Source organism: Anomaloglossus baeobatrachus, chromosome 4 (genome assembly GCF_048569485.1).
Source record: "Anomaloglossus baeobatrachus isolate aAnoBae1 chromosome 4, aAnoBae1.hap1, whole genome shotgun sequence".
NCBI lineage: Eukaryota > Metazoa > Chordata > Amphibia > Anura > Aromobatidae > Anomaloglossus > Anomaloglossus baeobatrachus.
Window position 1 is genome coordinate 629,539,762 of NC_134356.1, and position 17,669 is coordinate 629,557,430.

Sequence of the window (17,669 nt, forward strand, 5' to 3'; positions counted from 1 at the left end):
TACCTCTAACATTGCCAGGCGGCTGCGAGTCCCGCCCTGGTGATTGATGTAGGCAACCGCTGTCGCGTTGTCTGACTGGACTCGAATGTTCTTGCCCGCCAACAGGTGGTGAAAGGCTTCGAGGGCTAGGAGCACAGCTCTGATTTCCAGAACATTGATCGAGAGGGCTGATTCGGACGGAGTCCAAGTGCCCTGTGCTCGGTGGTGGAGAAACACTGCTCCCCAGCCGGACAGACTGGCGTCCGTGGCGAGAATTACCCAAGACGGGATCAGAAAAGAGCGTCCCTGGGATAGAGAGAGGGGCCGAAGCCACCACTGAAGAGAGCTCTTGGTCTGTGGCGACAGAGTCACTAGCCTGTGCAAGGAAGAGGTCCGCTTGTCCCAACAGCGGAGAATGTCCAGCTGCAGAGGACGCAGATGGAACTGGGCAAAGGGAACCGCTTCCATTGACGCCACCATCTGACCCAGCACCTGCATGAGGTGCCTGATGGAATGACGGTGGGCCCGCAACAGAGAGCGCACCGCCCAATGAAGGGACTGCTGTTTGACTAAGGGCAGCTTGACAAGCGCCGGCAGAGTCTCGAATTGCATCCCTAGGTACGTGAGTTTCTGGGTCGGGGTCAGAGTGGACTTTGGCAGATTGACAAGCAACCCGAATTGGACAAGCGTGGCAAGAGTGAGCGAGACACTCCGCTGACAGTCTGCACTGGATGAAGCCTTGACTAGAAGGTCGTCCAGGTAAGGAATCACTGCCAAACACTGGAGGTGCAGAACCGCAACCACTGCTGCCATGACCTTGGTGAATACTCGAGGTGCCGTGGCTAGCCCGAAGGGGAGAGCCACGAATTGGAAGTGTTCCTCCCCGATTGCAAAACGGAGGCAACGCTGGTGTGAAACTGCAATTGGCACATGCAAATAGGCATCTTTGATGTCGATGGATGCAAGAAAATCTCCCTGGGTCATTGAGGCAATGACTGATCGCAGAGATTCCATGCGAAAGTGCCGCACCTGAACATGCTTGTTGAGAAGCTTGAGATCCAGGATGGGCCGGAAGGAACCGTCCTTTTTGGGGACTAGGAAGAGGTTTGAGTAGAAACCTCTGAACCGTTCCCGAGCGGGAACCGGTACAATCACTCCGTTGGCCTGCAAGGAAGCCACGGCCTGTGAGAAGGCGGCGGCCTTGGAGCAGGGGGGAGTGGACAGAAAAAATCTGTTTGGCGGGCTGGAAGAAAATTCTATCCTGTAGCCGTGGGAGATGATATCCCGCACCCACTGGTCGGAGACATGTTGAAACCACACGTCGCCAAAATGGGAGAGCCTGCCACCGACTAAGGACGTTGCTGGCGCGGCCCGATAGTCAAGAGGAGGCTGCCTTGGTGGCAGCGGCTCCTCCGTTCTTTTGAGGACGAGGCTTCGTGCGCCAGTTGGGTTTTCGATCCTTAGCTGAGTTAGTGGACGAGGCTGAGGGCTTAGAGGAGGGCCAGTTAGAGGACCGAAAGGACCGAAATCTCGACTGGTTCCTGCCCTGGACAGGGTTCCTGGTTTTAGTTTGTGGCAAGGAAGTACTCTTCCCGCCAGTAGCTTCCTTAATGATTTCATCCAGTTGTTCACCGAACAGCCGGGTGCCAGAAAAAGGGAGCCCAGCTAGAAACTTCTTGGAAGCCGCGTCTGCTTTCCACTCACGAAGCCACAAGATCCTGCGGATCGCGAGGGAATTAGCGGAGGCTACCGCTGTGCGGTGAGACGCCTCCAAAATGGCAGACATAGCAAAGGATGAAAATGCCGAAGCTTGGGAAGTTAAGGCAACCATTTCGGGCATAGAGTCCCTGGTGAAGGAGTGCATCTCCGCCAGAGAAGCAGAGATGGCCTGAAGAGCCCACACTGCTGCAAAGGACGGGGAGAAAGAGGCCCCTGCCGCTTCATATACAGATTTGGCCAGAAGGTCAACCTGGCGGTCAGTGGAGTCCTTAAGAGAGGTGCCATCCGCCACAGACACAACTGTCCGGGCTGAGATTCTAGACAACGGAGGATCTACCTTTGGTGACTGAGCCCACTCCTTGACCACCTCAGGTGGAAAAGGAAAACGGTCATCAGAGGTACGCTTAGGAAAGCGTTTGTCAGGGCAGGCCCTGGGTTTGGTCACAGTGGCCTGAAAACTGGAGTGGTTAAAAAACATACTCCTTGCTCTCTTAGGTGAGGTAAACTGGTGTTTTTCTACCAGAGAGGCTTGTTCTTCTGACACTGGTGGATTAAGGTCCAGAAAGGAGTTAATGGACGCAATCAAGTCACTAACATCCGCATCACCTTCAGATAGATCAATGGGGTACATAGACGTAGCGTCTGAGCCCACAGTAAAGGCATCCTCCTCGCCTTGCGATTCAGCACGTGAATCAGAGCCGTGGGACGAGGAAGGAGAGGAATCCCTGCGTCTCCGTTTAGGAGGACGGGGTCTGGGATCAGATGAAACATACTCTGTGAGCCCTGCAGAGCGAGTCGGAGCAGCAGAGGCACCCTGAGAAGGGGGCTGATGCATGGTTAGCAGAGTTCGTGACAGCTGTCCCATGGAGTCGGCAAAGGACTGGGAGATAGCTTTAGAAAACGATGCTACCCAAGCCGGGGGTTCAGCCACCGGGGCTGGAGCAGCCGGAGGGACCACTGGGGAGACTCTAGGCTGAGGCACCACCACGTTAGAGCAGGCATCACAGTGTGGATATGTGCTCGGTTCGGGCAGTATGAGCTTACATGCAGTGCATATAGAGTAAAGCTTTGCAGCCTTGCTCCTAGTGACAGACATGCTGCTGAGGTGGAGGCTCTGTAGTAAAGAATTCACTCCTTCAGAAAGGCCCCCAGAGAGTGTATAAAAGTCCACAACCAGAGGTTGTGGCTTACCAGGCCGTTTTTGTGTGCCCTCCGGATTCCCAGCTTGGACCCCCAGACAGCTTGCAGAGCTGCAGCAGCCAGCGCCGATCAGTGTGAAAACGCTGAGAAAATGGCGCTGGAGTGAGGAGGGGGGGCGGGGGTTAATCCAAGAGCGGGAACCGGAGGGCTAAGGAGAACTACAGGGGAGGGAAACATCTCCCCAGAGAGGAGTGTCCTCCCCTCTGCTGAACGGCCGGTGGGCGGCGCCGCACTGTCCCCCTGCATGACTGACATGCAGGGGAAGAGAAACGAAAGTAGGCCGCGGCCGAAGCCGGGGCCTAAATTTATCCATGCGGCCGACGAGCAGGCACCCTCGGCGCGGTTCTCAGGAAAAACCCTGAGAACCGGCCGGAAATCACAGCAAAGGAACCCCTGGTGCCGCCATGCTCAAATAACACACTCTCCCCACACAAGGAAACCCTGAATAACGTCTCATATACTTAGCTTTTTGAGACGCAGGGCCATGTCCCTGAGGGATGAGCGCTCCGTCCAGCAGGGGCCTGAAAGAGCTGCGAATGGAGACCGGTCTCCTGCAGAGCAGTGAGAACTGTGAAGGCTCCCACTTCAAGCCAGAGCCCGAGGGGATGGTGAAGGAGCGCGGCATGGAAGGCTCCTGCCTTGAGATCAACCTTAACAGCACCGCCGACACAGTGGGGTGAGAAGGGACATGCCGGGAGTCCAGGATGGACCCGCTTTTCTTCCAATTCTTTAATTAAAAATCAAAAATCAAAAGAGGATGCATGTGTGTGTGTGACCTCCTGAACACAAAGCATTGAACTGGTTGGATTCTGTCATCCAGGGGGTGTATATGCTCGGAGGGAGGAGCTACACGTTTTAGTGTAGTACTTTGTGTGTCCTCCGGAGCCAGAAGCTATACACCCATGGTCTGGGTCTCCCATAAGGAACGATGAAGAAATAAATACATTCAGCATACTCTCCCCATACAATAAAGAACAGAGACCCCCAACATATAAACGTCTCAGGTACTTAGCTGCTGAGACGCAGGGCCAGGTCCCTGGGGATGAGTGCTCCGGTCCAGCAGAATCCTCAAGGGGCTGTGGATGGAGACCGGTCTCCTGCCAGGCATGGAGACCGGTCTCCTGCCAGGCATGGAGACCGGTCTCCTGCCAGGCATGGAGACCGTGCTGGCTCCCACTTCAAGCCAGAGCCCAGGAGGGATGGTGAAGGAGCACGGCATGTAAGGCTCCAGCCTTGGAAATCAACCTTACAACACCGCCGACACAGTGGGGTAAGAAGGGACATGCCGAGTGTCCAGACGTGGACCCGCACTTCTTCAATCTCTTCCAAAAAAAAGGAAAAAAATCATGAGAATGCATGTGTGGATGTATGCCTCCTGAACACAAAGCGATAAACTGGCTGGGACTGGCTCACCAGGGGGTGTATAAGCTCAGAGGGAGGAGCTACACTTTTAAGTGTAGTACTTTGTGTGTCCTCCGGAGGCAGAAGCTAAACACCCAAGGTCTGGGTCTCCCAAAGGAACGATAAAGAAAATAACAGGTCTATAAGAGCCAAAATTCTTGCTGGTTGGTAGAGGATCAAATACTTATTTCATGCAATAAAATGCAAATTAATTATTTCAAAATCATACAATGGGATATTTGGTGGTTTTTTTTGTTCTGTCTGTCACAGTTGAAGTTACCAACGATAAAAATTACCTTTGAAGGTGGTAAAACTTGCAAAATCAGCAGTGGATAAAACACAATGAGGAAAATAACTCCAATGGAGAGTATTGAATAAGCTTCAGGACAAGACTAAGTACAGACCATGTTAAAGGAGTGGTTCACCCATATTTAATTATTGGCCACAACAATATGTTGAGAAGCAAGGTTTCTCTCAAATACTTTGCGTTGCCAATAGTGCCTATAAGCAGTGCTATTGCAGTCCGCTCTTCCCCATCGCCTGACCCCGGGGCTCCGTGACCTTGAGGATCTGGTAATGTCACATCAACTTCCTGCTCACTTGACATCACCGCGGCCGGCCCCAGTCTCCATGAGTCACTGGGCTGTGAGCGGAGTTTCACCGCACGACACAACTCAGCGTCACAGTCCAACATCGCTCCTGCGTACATGCTCTGCAAGCAAAGGAGGAGTGAGCAGGGAGATGCGCTGTGATGAGCAGGGAAACTCATGGAGACTGGGGCCGGCCGCAGTGATGTCAGGTGGACAGGAAGTTGACCGTGACATCACCAGATCCCAAAGATCACGGAGCCTGGGGATCATGGTGATGGGGAAGTGCGGACTGCAATAGCACCACTCACAGGCACTATTGGCACCACACGATATTCCTTGTTTCTCAACATATTGTTTTAGTCAATAATGAATATGGGTGAATCACCCCTTTAAATAAGCAGGTGCCCAATAACATTGGGGCATTGTAATATGCAAATATGTCACTCACCGTCCGGCTCCAACTCCTCTTCTGAATCCTCATCTCCTATGTTGATCTCGTCTGGATTATTCTGCAGTGTTAGCTCAGCTAACTCTGTTTTGGAGGCGTCAGATCTGCACAGAAAGGTAAAACCGGTCACTAAGTAATCACAAGGTAAAACAACTGCACCTGAAAAGGTGGATACAGCAGCCAGACATTACCAACCTGACAAAGAGGATCTTCTCCTTCATCTGAGGTTTATCCTTCTCGGCCTCTGCAGCCACCGCGGCCGCTCTCTGCTCCAGAGCCTGCATCTCATCGGCTGGTTCTGAAAAGACGACATATTCCCGGTGACAACTTACTCCAGGTACCATGTGCAGAGACAAAGTGTTTAGTGCTCCTTACAATCTCTCAGATAGGCCGATGTCACACTTGCGAGTGAGTCAAGTGAGACCTGAGTCGCATCACCCGGCATGGCCTGTTGCTCTCCGGAAATGAACATGTACTGGCATAGAAATACATGCAGCTGCACGCGCCTGTCCGGAGAGTGGCAGGCCGTGCCAGGTGATCTGACTCTATTCTCTTGACACCGGCCATAGGCTGAGAGTGGGAGAAACTGCCTCCTATCAGTCTAAGGCTGGAGTCAAACTTGTGACTCACGTGAGTCTCGCATTGCATCACCCGGCATGGCCGCAGACTCTCCGGACAAGAGCATCTCAGCTGCATAGAATACATACAGCCGATCCGCTCCTGTCAGGAGAGAGTGCAGCCGTGTCGGGTGATGCAATGTGAGTCACTCGCAAGTGTGACTCCGGCCTTACACTACATGGTTCTCCTGGGGATGGAGATTGTTTGTGAACATTTGCAGAGAGGCTGCAAAAGCAATAGAGGAATTACAGACATTGCCTTAAAGGGTTATTACCAACACTGCAAGTTATCATCTTGCTGACCCCCAAGAGAACGAGATTCTAAAATGCTCCATTGGCAGTGCCCAGACACGTGCCCCAACATTGGCAGGCCCATGGACCACGATTAAAGAAAGCTTACTGCATGCTATAATGGATGGGCTCAGGACCCTTGTTCTAGCTGTCTGTGCAGCGCCGAGTAAACAGATCATTATGCATCTTGCAGACAAGCAATACAAGTCTACAGCACGAAAACGTCTTTAAAATGGAAGAGGCCGCAGTCAGACACCTCCAGCCGAAGGAACAAAGACATTATCAACGTGTCCAATTTTCATAAGAAACAATCTGCTAGATCTGTACGAGACGGTCATTTGATCAGTTCAAAGTTGATGGATTCAGACACTCCAAGTTTATGAGTATTATCATGGGCAGAAAAATAGTTCCCCCTACAAGTAAGGGCCAAGTCTGCAGCACAAAAGGGTCAAGTCTTATTTACAATGTTGCTCTCATGCACACTTCTGTGCAAGAAAAGTGCATCATCTGAATAATATATGCCGTTTTTTCACACCTAGATTTGAGGCCAGACATGACATGGATCCTCTCTCTGTTATTATCAGAGTCCCTGTGTCATTTACAACCCTCTCGAACCTTGCATTGGAGCATTGTATTAAAATTTCCAGGCTATGCAAAGCCTTTTTCTTGCGGCTGCTCGAGTGCACCCCACACACTCTGCATGTGAATCGTACTCCCAGGCCTACCCCCTACAGACTGGTGAATGCACATTAGTGTTCACATGAAGTTGATCCAGCATTCTGTTCTTCGTAAAATTATATTCCTTACATAGGATGCCTATGAGTAAGGACCAAGGTCCGAAACGCGCAAGTGGGGCAGAGGGCCCGGAGTACGCATTTTATTACTCGTATTTTAATGCTTCAATAGAGGGATATAATTTTATGAAGAACAGAATGCTGGATCAGCTTACTTCATTTGTATCGTGGACGCCAGCCACAGCGATTCGAGCATCGGTGGATCCATTTGGACTGACTGGTGAGCGGCCCTCCCTTTCTCTGTTTACACATTAGGCTTACCTTTGCTGTCCTCACTGGCTGCTCCTCCTTCGGCCCTCAACCTCTGTGAGACAAGGAACGTCCCCTGGGTGTTGTACTTGGCTTGTACGCTACGCTTCACCCGTAGCATCTCGCGTAGGGTATCTTCGTTACCATGCCGCACCTCAAAATCTCTCCAGGTCTGCCAAAACACTGATGTCAACTGCAAACGGTAAATTTTAACACAGTGTCAGGATGACCTCTATCAAAGTAAAATGATTGTTACCTCTCTGTACTGGCCGGGAATACTAAAGACTTCAAGAACTCACCCGAGGATCACATATCTGCGAGCAGTAGGAATACACAGCTCGGCCGCGGTCAATCTCTCCTAATTTACACTCCATGTCAGCAAACCGTAGACACATCTCCCGGGCCTGGTCATCCGGCAAAATCTGAGAAAACAAATCATAAGAATCACAATGCGCCATAAACGTCAAAATCTGCTTTCTGAAGTTTCCATAATGATATATATAGAAGAGATGCTACAGCCTCAGACTGTACAGCGTCAGCCACAGATGACAATGTCTGATAGTGGAAAAGGTAGCGAATGATAAACGCCCCAATTCCTTGTATAAAAACCATCAACATTTTATTCCATTTTGATAAAAAAACAAAAAAAAAAAAACACAACAACTAAACAATATATCTTATTATTGCGTATATTCTATAGAAAACATCTGACGGGTTTCTTAGATTATGTTTTGGTTTTCTTTTAAACTCAAGATGGAAAGCTACAGTAAATGGCACTCCAACATCCCGAAACCAGTCTATCAATATCAGCAGGGAACAGGATTATAAAAGAGGTAAGCTCTGAATTTTTGGCATGTCCTTGTTATGTATAACAAATAAAGATCCCAACTCTCCCTCATTCCTTAACCCAGAATCAGCAAAAACACTTATCGTCTGCCGCCACGACTACTGCAACCTCCTGCTCTCTGGCCTTCTAACACTGTTGCACCCCTCCAATCTATCCTAAACTCTACCGCTTGATTAATCCACCTCTCCCCTCACTACTCCCCGGCCTCTCCTCTCTGCCAATCCCTTCACTGGTTTCCCATCGCCCAAAGACTCCAGTTCAAAACCCTAACCATGACCTACAAAGCCAAACACAACCTGTCTCCTCCATACATCTGTGACCTAGTCTCCTGGTACCTACCTGCACGTAACCTCAGATCCTCACAAGATCTCCTTCTCTACTCATCTCCTCTTCCTACAATTGCATACAAGATTTCTCCCATGCCGCCCCTATACTCTGGAACGCTCTATCCCAGCACATCAGACTCTCACCTACCATGGAATCCTTCAAAAAGGAACCTGAAGACCCATCTCTTTTGACAAGCCTACAACCTGTAGTAACCCTCAGACCAGTACACCACTGTGCAACCAGCTCTGTCCTCACCTATTGTTCCCTCACCTATTCCCTGTAGACGGTGAGCCATAACGGGCAGGGTCCTCTCTCCTGTATCCTCACCCATCCCCTGTTGTCTGTGAGCCCTCGCAGGCAGGGTCCTCTCCTCCTGTACCAGTCTGTTTTTGGACTTGTTTTTTATGTATACCCTTTTCACTTGTAAAGAGCCATGGAATAAATGACGCAATAATAATATTATTATTATTATTATTATTATTAACAATAATAATTCACTTCTATGGGAGTTCCAAAAATAACCAAGCAAGAGTGTCCAGTAAAATTTACCAAATTCCTATAAAAGTGAATGGAAAGAGCAGTTTATGAGACACCCCTTTTTTTCTCTTAAAATGCATATATTTGCCAGAGGAGAGACCTGCATCTATCTAAAGGGAAAGGGTTTTATTTCACCCCATCAAAATCAAGAGATGGCTACAATATCCGTGCTGTCTCCATTCACGTCTGAACATTGCTGAACTTGCTTGTTTGGATATTTTGGCAACTCCCATAGAAGTGAATGGAGAGGGCAGCCACCTCTTGATACTGAGCAACACGAGACAAAGTGGTGACCACGCATGCGCCGCTTAATTCGCTCACTTCTTTGGGAGTTGCAAAAATTACCAAGATCATCATTGCTCAGAACCCCCATATAAGTGAGTGGAGAGCAGGTGAATGTGGTGCCACCTCTTCATTTCTGATGGTGAGGATAGATGGCCAGAGGCAGGCAAGACCATCCTTGTATAAGAAAGGAGCAATACTTACCATTACTATTCCCCTCTGATGCTCTACGCCCAGACCAGAGGTGACGTCCCGACCTCCGGTCAACTAACCCTACAGGCAGGTGGGCGACATCCCGACCTCCGGTCATCTAACCCTACAGGCAGGTGGGCGACGTCCCGACCTCCGGTCATCTAACCCTACAGGCAGGTGGGCGACGTCCCGACCTCCAGTCATCTAACCCTACAGGCAGGTGGGCGACGTCCCGACCTCCGGTCATCTAACCCTTCAGGCAGGTGGGCGACGTCCCGACCTCCGGTCATCTAACCCTACAGGCAGGTGGGCGATGTCCCGACCTCCGGTCATCTAACCCTACAGGCAGGTGGGCGACGTCCCGACCTCCGGTCATCTAACCCTACAGGCAGGTGGGCGACGTCCCGACCTCCGGTCATCTAACCCTACAGGCAGGTGGGCGACGTCCCGACCTCCGGTCATCTAACCCTACAGGCAGGTGGGCGACGTCCCGACCTCCGGTCATCTAACCCTACAGGCAGGTGGGCGACGTCCCGACCTCCGGTCATCTAACCCTACAGGCAGGTGGGCGACGTCCCGACCTCCGGTCATCTAACCCTACAGGCAGGTGGGTGACGTCCCGACCTCCAATCATCTAACCCTACAGGCAGGTGGGTGACGTCCCGCCCTCCGGTCATCTAACCCTACAGGCAGGTGACCAATTATTGGGACATAATCACTTCTGGTCCCAATGCATAGCATGGCAGTGTCAGTGTTACAGCAGAGCGGGCTTCTAGAGGTAGTCACTGACCGTCACCTTTTTAACATTGGTTTAAGCAGCGAAAAATCAATAATTTTAGAAATTTTAGTAGGAAAGCCCATACCTCAATGGCTCGCTCATAAATACTGCGGGTGTGTGTGACGCCATATATTTCAGCCGCCCTCTTAATGTAAATGTTAAACATCTCGTACTGCTCTCCTGGTTCAACTGCCTGGGTTGCTCGCTCGTACAACGCCATGGCGTGCCGGGCCAGACCGTGCTCTTCCTCCAGTTTGGCGTACAGCAGAAATATATCTATCAGGATAAGAAAGAGGTCATGGTAAACGATTAAAACAACGATTGTTCCCCGACCATCATCTTAGAAAGAGATTTTGCTATACAAACTTTTTGCAAACTTTCGTGGACAACCATCCAAGGCTTGTTCAAACAGGTCCCGCGCCCTCTCCAGCTTCTTCCCTCCATAGCGAACGATGAACTTAGACAGGTAAGTACTCCAAATGTCATAAACATTGGGCCACCGGAACAGGGCGATGCCGCGCTCGTAGGCCTGGTAAACAAGAGACGTCGTGACCAACAGAGCCATCACCAGAGGTGAAATTGTGCACGCGTGGACTGGTGCCAATACAGGAACCTACCTTGAAACTTTCCTCAAAGTAGTTGTGTTCCTCCAAGAAGAGGGCGTAATTGATGATAATCTGTGGGGTGGCTATGCGGAGGTCAATAATGCGATCGTATACCGCCTTAGTGGACTGTGGGGACAGAAGTCAGAGAATTTAACATTATAGAAAGTGAAAACAGAAAATGAAGGGAATTTTGTTTACTTACCGTAAATTCCTTTTCTTCTAGCTCCTATTGGGAGACCCAGACAATTGGGTGTATAGCTTCTGCCTCCGGAGGCCACACAAAGTATTACACTTTAAAAAGTGTAACCCCTCCCCTCTGCTATACACCCTCCCGTGCATCACGGGCTCCTCAGTTTTGGTGCCAAAGCAGTAAGGAGGAAACTTATAAATTGGTCTAAGGTAAATTCAATCCGAAGGATGTTCGGAGAACTGAAACCATGAACCAAAAGAACAATTCAACATGAACAACATGTGTACACAAAGAACAACAGCCCGAAGGGAACAGGGGCGGGTGCTGGGTCTCCCAATAGGAGCTAGAAGAAAAGGAATTTACGGTAAGTAAACAAAATTCCCTTCTTCTTTGTCGCTCCATTGGGAGACCCAGACAATTGGGATGTCCAAAAGCAATCCCTGGGTGGGTAAAAGAATACCTCGATAAAAAGAGCCGAAAACCGGCCCCCTCTTACAGGTGGGCAACTGCCGCCTGAAGGAGTCGCCTACCTAGGCTGGCATCTGCCGAATCATCGGCATGCGCCTGATAGTGTTTCGTGAAAGTGTGCAGACTCGACCAGGTAGCCGCCTGACACACCTGCCGAGCCGTAGCCTGGTGTCGCAATGCCCAGGACACCGACGGCTCTGGTAGAATGGGCCTTCAGCCCTGCAGGAATCGGAAGCCTAAAAGAACGGTAGGCTTCAAGAATCGGTTCCTTGATCCACCGAGCCAAGGTTGACTTGAAAACCTGAAATCCCTTACTCTGGCCCGCGATAAGGACAAGAGCGCATCAGACCGGCGCAGGGGCGCCGTGCGAGAAATGTAGAGCCGGAGTGCTCTCACCAGATCTAATAAATGCAAATCCTTTTCACATTGGTGAACTGGATGCGGACCCAAAGAGGGTAAGACGATATCCTGATTGAGATGAAACGGGGATACCTTAGGGAGAAAGTCCGGGACCGGACGTAGAACCACCCTATCCTGGTGAAACACCAGGGAGGTGGCTTTGCATGACAGCGCTGCTAGCTGAGACACTCTTCTGAGTGATGTGACTGCCACTAGGAAGGCCACCCTTTGCGAAAGGCGAGATAGAGAGATCCCGCATCGGCTCGAAAAGTGGCTTCTGAAGAGTCGTCAGCACCCTGTTAAGATCCGAGGGTGTTAACGGACGCTTGTAAGGTGGGACCGGAAAGCGCCGATACTTGTCCCTTGAGAGAGCCGAGAGACAAGCCCTTGTCCATTCCGGATTGAAGGAAAGAAGAAAAGTGGGCAAGGCAAACGGCCAGGGAGTAAAACCCTGATCAGAGCACCAGGATAAGAAGATCCTCCAAGTCCTGTGATAGATCTTGGCGGACGTTGGTTTCCTGGCCTGTCTCATGGTGGCAATGACCTCTGGAGATATCCCTGATGACGCTAGGAGCCAGGACTCAATGGCCACACAGTCAGGTTTAGAGCCGCAGAATTCAGAAGGAAAAATGGCCCTTGAGGCAGCAAGTCTGGTCGGTCTGGGAGAGTCCACGGTTGACCCACCGTGAGGTGCCACAGATCCGGGTACCACGATCACCTCGGCCAGTCTGGAGCGACGAGGATGGCGCGGCGACAGTCTGACCTGATCTTGCGTAACACTCTGGGCAGTAGTGCCAGAGGAGGAAAAACATAAGGCAGTCGAAACTGCGACCAGTCGTGAACTAGCGCGTCTGCCGCCAGAGCTCTGTGATCCTTGGACCGAGCCATGAATGCCGGGACTTTGTTGTTGTGCCGAGACGCCATTAGATCGACGTCCGGCGTTCCCCAGCGGCAACAGATCTCTAGAAACACGTCCGGGTGAAGAGGCCATTCCCCTGCGTCCATGCCCTGGCGACTGAGAAAATCTGCTTCCCAGTTTTCTACGCCTGGGATGTGAACTGCGGAGATGGTGGAGGCTGTGGCTTCCGCCCACAGCCGAATCCGCCGAACTGCTCGGAAGGCTTGACGACTGCGCGTGTGCCGCCCTGGTGGTTGATGTACGCAACCGCCGTGGCGTTGTCCGACTGAATTCGGATCTGCCTGCCCTCCAGCCACCGCTGGAACACCTTTAGGGCTAGATCCACTGCCCTTATCTCCAGAACATTGATCTGAAGGGAGGACTCTGTCGGAGTCCAGGTTCCCTGAGCCGAGTGGTGGAGAAAGACCGCTCCCCACCCTGACAGACTCGCGTCCGTCGTGACCACAGCCTCAGCTGGGGGCCGGAAGGATTTTTCCTTCGCCCAGGAAGTGGAAAGAAGACACCACTGAAGAGAGGTTTTGCTGCAAGGGAAAGAGAGACGTTCTTGTCTAGGGACGTCGACCTCCTGTCCCATTTGCGGTATCCGATAGAATCGGACGCAGACGAAACTGCGCAAGGGAACTGCCTCCCTTGCTGCCACCATCTTCCTGGGACAGTGCATGAGGCGCCTCAAGGGGTGACTGGGCCCGAAGGAGAGATTGCACCCCTGTCTGTAGTGAACGCTGACTATGCAGCGGAAGCTTCACTATCGCTGAGAGAGTATAATACTCCCTCCCGAGATAAGTCAGTGATTGGGTCGGTGTCAGTTTTGACCTTGGAAATTTGATGATCCACCCGAACCCCTGGAGAGTCTCCAGAGCAATGGTCAGGTTGTGTTGACATGCCACCCAGGAGGGTGTCTTGACTAGAAGATCGTCTAGGTAAGTGATCACCGAGTGGCCCTGAGAGTGTAGGACCGCCACCACTGCTGCCATGACCTTGGTGAAGACCCGTAGGGCTGTCGCCAGGCCGAATGGCAGTGCAACGAACTGAAGTGTTCGTCCCTGATGGCGAAACGCAGAAAGCGTTGAAGCTCGGGTGCGATCGGCACATGGAGATAAGCATCCTTGATGTCAATTGATGCTAGGAAGTCTCCTTGTGACATCGAGGCTTCAGAGTGTTCACCGCCTGAAAAGTGCATCGGCTCGCTCGGGTGGCGGAGATGTTTTGAAGAAACGAGTCGGAGGACGAGAGCAGAGCTCTATCCTGTAACCGTGAGACAGAATGTCTCTCACCCATCGGTCTTGGACATGTGGCCACCAGGCGTCGCAAAAGCGGGAGAGCCTGCCACCGACCGAGGACGCGGTCTTGGTGAGGCCGAAGACATGAGGAAGCCGCCTTGTGACTTAGACCGCCATGCAGAAGAGTTCCTCTAGCCCTCCTCTGACCTGTTGGACGTGGAGGAACGGAACTTTGCTGAGGACCGAAATGACCGAAACCTTTGGACTGGGGCAAGGACGAGACCTTTCCCTTGGACTGTCTAGTAACTTCATCCAATTGCTCGCCAAACAAACGGTCGCCAGAAAATGGCAAACCGGTTAAGAACTTCTTGGAAGCAGAGCCTGCCTTCCATTCACGTAGCCACATGGCCCTGCAGACTGCCACCGAATTGGTGGATGCTACCGCTGTACGGCTCGCAGAGTCCAGGAACGGCGTTCATGGCGTAGAACGAAAAAACCTACGCCTGAGAAGTGAAGGACACAACCTGCGGGGCAGAGTATGTGCAACCGCAATAATCTCAGCCAGAGAAGCTGAGATAGCTTGGAGTGCCCTCACGGCTGCGAAGGCTGGAGCAAAAGATGCGACTATGGCTTCATAGATGGATTTCATCATAAGCTTTATTTGCCTGTCAGTGGCATTCGTGAGAGATGCATCTGCCACTAATACTACGGATCTAGCCGCCAGCCTAGAGACTGGAGAATCCACCCTGTGACACTGAGCCCAACCCTTAACAACGTCAGGGGGGAAAAGGGTAACGCGTGTCAATAAGGCGCTTAGTAAGCGCTTGTCCGTAAAGTTCTGTGCTTCTGGACGGCCCCTCTGGAGTTAGAGTGATCGAAACACGCACTCCTGATGAAGTCGGGGAAGGTTCCCAGCGGGCCCGCTTAGCCTATCAGAGGCCGCGGTCCGTGACGGAGTTCTCACCGTGGGATCTGGGTGTTACCTCAGGAGCCCTTTGTTGTACCGACCCCGAGGGACCCGGGAGCGATGAACTCACAGCTCCCTGGCCCTGTGTTATCGGTCTGGAATGCAAGGCTTCCAGTATCATAGCAGACCCTCTGTCCATAGACTGAGTCCTGGAATGTGAAAGCTACTCAGAGATTTGCTGACTCCAACATGCAAACTCTGTCCCTGTCATCTGTGCAGTGGAAACCGGCGGTACCACCTGGCCGAGGGTCCCACCAGTGCCGGAGGCTCCGGCTGAGTGAGTGCCCTCGGGGCCAAGCATTGTACACAATGAGGGTATGTGGACCCTGCCTGTAATATAGCCGCACAAGAGGTACAGGTTGTAAAGAAGGGAATTTTGTTACTTACCGTAAATTCCTTTTCTTCTAGCTCTTATTGGGAGACCCAGACGATTGGGTGTATAGCACTGCCTCCGGAGGCCACACAAAGCAATTACACTAAAAAGTGTAAGGCCCCTCCCCTTCTGGCTATACACCCCCAGTGGGATCACTGGCTCACCAGTTTTAGTGCAAAAGCAAGAAGGAGGAAAGCCAATAACTGGTTTAAACAAATTCACTCCGAGTAACATCGGAGAACTGAAAACCGTTCAACATGAACAACATGTGTACCCGCAAACAAACCAAAAATCCCGAAGGACAACAGGGCGGGTGCTGGGTCTCCCAATAAGAGCTAGAAGAAAAGGAATTTACGGTAAGTAACAAAATTCCCTTCTTCTTCGGCGCTCTATTGGGAGACCCAGACGATTGGGACGTCCAAAAGCTGTCCCTGGGTGGGTAAAGAAATACCTCATGTTAGAGCTGCAAGACAGCCCTCCCCTACGGGGAGGCAACTGCCGCCTGCAGGACTCTTCTACCTAGGCTGGCGTCCGCCGAAGCATAGGTATGCACCTGATAATGTTTGGTGAAAGTGTGCAGACTCGACCAGGTAGCTGCCTGGCACACCTGTTGAGCCGTAGCCTGGTGTCGTAATGCCCAGGATGCACCCACGGCTCTGGTAGAATGGGCCTTCAGCCCTGATGGAACCGGAAGCCCAGCCGAACGGTAGGCGTCAAGAATTGGTTCTTTGATCCATCGAGCCAGGGTGGCCTTAGAAGCCTGCGACCCTTTGCGCTTACCAGCGACAAGGACAAAGAGTGCATCCGAACGGCGCAAGGGCGCCGTGCGGGAAATGTAGATTCTGAGTGCTCTCACCAGATCTAACAAATGTAAATCCTTCTCATACCGATGAACTGCATGAGGACAAAACGAAGGCAAAGAGATATCCTGATTAAGATGAAAAGAGGATACCACCTTCGGGAGAAACTCCTGAATGGGGCGCAGCACTACCTTGTCCTGGTGGAAGACCAGGAAGGGAGCCTTGGATGATAGTGCTGCCAGCTCAGACACTCTCCGAAGAGATGTGATCGCTACCAGAAAAGCCACTTTCTGTGATAGTCTAGAAAGTGAAACCTCCCTCAGAGGCTCGAAGGGCGGCTTCTGGAGGGCAACTAGTACCCTGTTCAGATCCCATGGATCTAACGGCCGCTTGTACGGGGGTACGATATGGCAAACCCCCTGTAGGAACGTGCGCACCTTAGAAAGGCGTGCCAAACGCCTCTGAAAAAAGACGGATAGCGCCGAGACCTGACCTTTAAGGGAGCCGAGCGACAAACCTTTTTCTAACCCAGATTGCAGGAAAGAAAGAAAGGTAGGCAATGCAAATGGCCAGGGAGACACACCCTGAGCAGAGCACCAGGATAAGAATATCCTCCACGTTCTGTGGTAGATCTTAGCGGACGTGGGCTTCCTAGCCTGTCTCATGGTGGCAACGACCCCTTGGGACAATCCTGAAGACGCTAGGATCCAGGACTCAATGGCCACACAGTCAGGTTCAGGGCCGCAGAATTCCGATGGAAAAACGGCCCTTGGGACAGTAAGTCTGGTCGGTCTGGTAGTGCCCACGGTTGGCCGACCGTGAGCTGCCACAGATCCGGGTACCACGCCCTCCTCGGCCAGTCTGGGGCGACAAGTATGACGCGGCTGCAATCGGATCTGATCTTGCGTAGCACTCTGGGCAAGAGTGCCAGAGGTGGAAACACATAAGGGAGCCGGAACTGCGACCAATCTTGCACTAAGGCGTCTGCCGCCAGCGCTCTTTGATCGCGAGACCGTGCCATGAAGGTTGGGACCTTGTTGTTGTGCCGTGACGCCATTAGATCGACGTCCGGCACCCCCCAGCGGTGACAGATTTCCTGAAACACGTCTGGGTGAAGGGACCATTCCCCTGCGTCCATGCCCTGGCGACTGAGGAAGTCTGCTTCCCAGTTTTCTACGCCGGGGATGTGAACTGCGGATATGGTGGAGGCTGTGGCTTCCACCCACATCAGAATCCGCTGGACTTCCTGGAAGGCTTGCCGACTGCGTGTCCCCCCTTGGTGGTTGATGTATGCCACCGCTGTGGAGTTGTCCGACTGAATTCGGATCTGCCTTCCTTCCAGCCACTGCTGGAAGGCTAGTAGGGCAAGATACACTGCTCTGATTTCCAGAACATTGATCTGAAGGGTGGACTCCTGCTGGGTCCACATACCCTGAGCCCTGTGGTGGAGAAATACTGCTCCCCACCCTGACAGACT

At 51.9% G+C, this 17,669-nt stretch overlaps 1 protein-coding gene across 1 annotated transcript in view; it reads right to left on the reverse strand.

The window, feature by feature from the left end:
* Positions 1 to 17,669, reverse strand: part of XAB2 (XPA binding protein 2) — a 113,193-nt gene that overhangs the window by 41,940 nt on the left and 53,584 nt on the right. The window contains exons 12-18 of the mRNA XM_075346366.1: positions 10,869 to 10,982; positions 10,618 to 10,780; positions 10,337 to 10,527; positions 7,588 to 7,710; positions 7,301 to 7,481; positions 5,533 to 5,635; positions 5,338 to 5,441 (exon numbers count right to left, since the gene is read on the reverse strand). Coding sequence (XP_075202481.1) covers positions 5,338 to 5,441; positions 5,533 to 5,635; positions 7,301 to 7,481; positions 7,588 to 7,710; positions 10,337 to 10,527; positions 10,618 to 10,780; positions 10,869 to 10,982 — 979 coding nt within the window. The remainder of the gene's footprint in view (positions 1 to 5,337; positions 5,442 to 5,532; positions 5,636 to 7,300; positions 7,482 to 7,587; positions 7,711 to 10,336; positions 10,528 to 10,617; positions 10,781 to 10,868; positions 10,983 to 17,669) is intronic.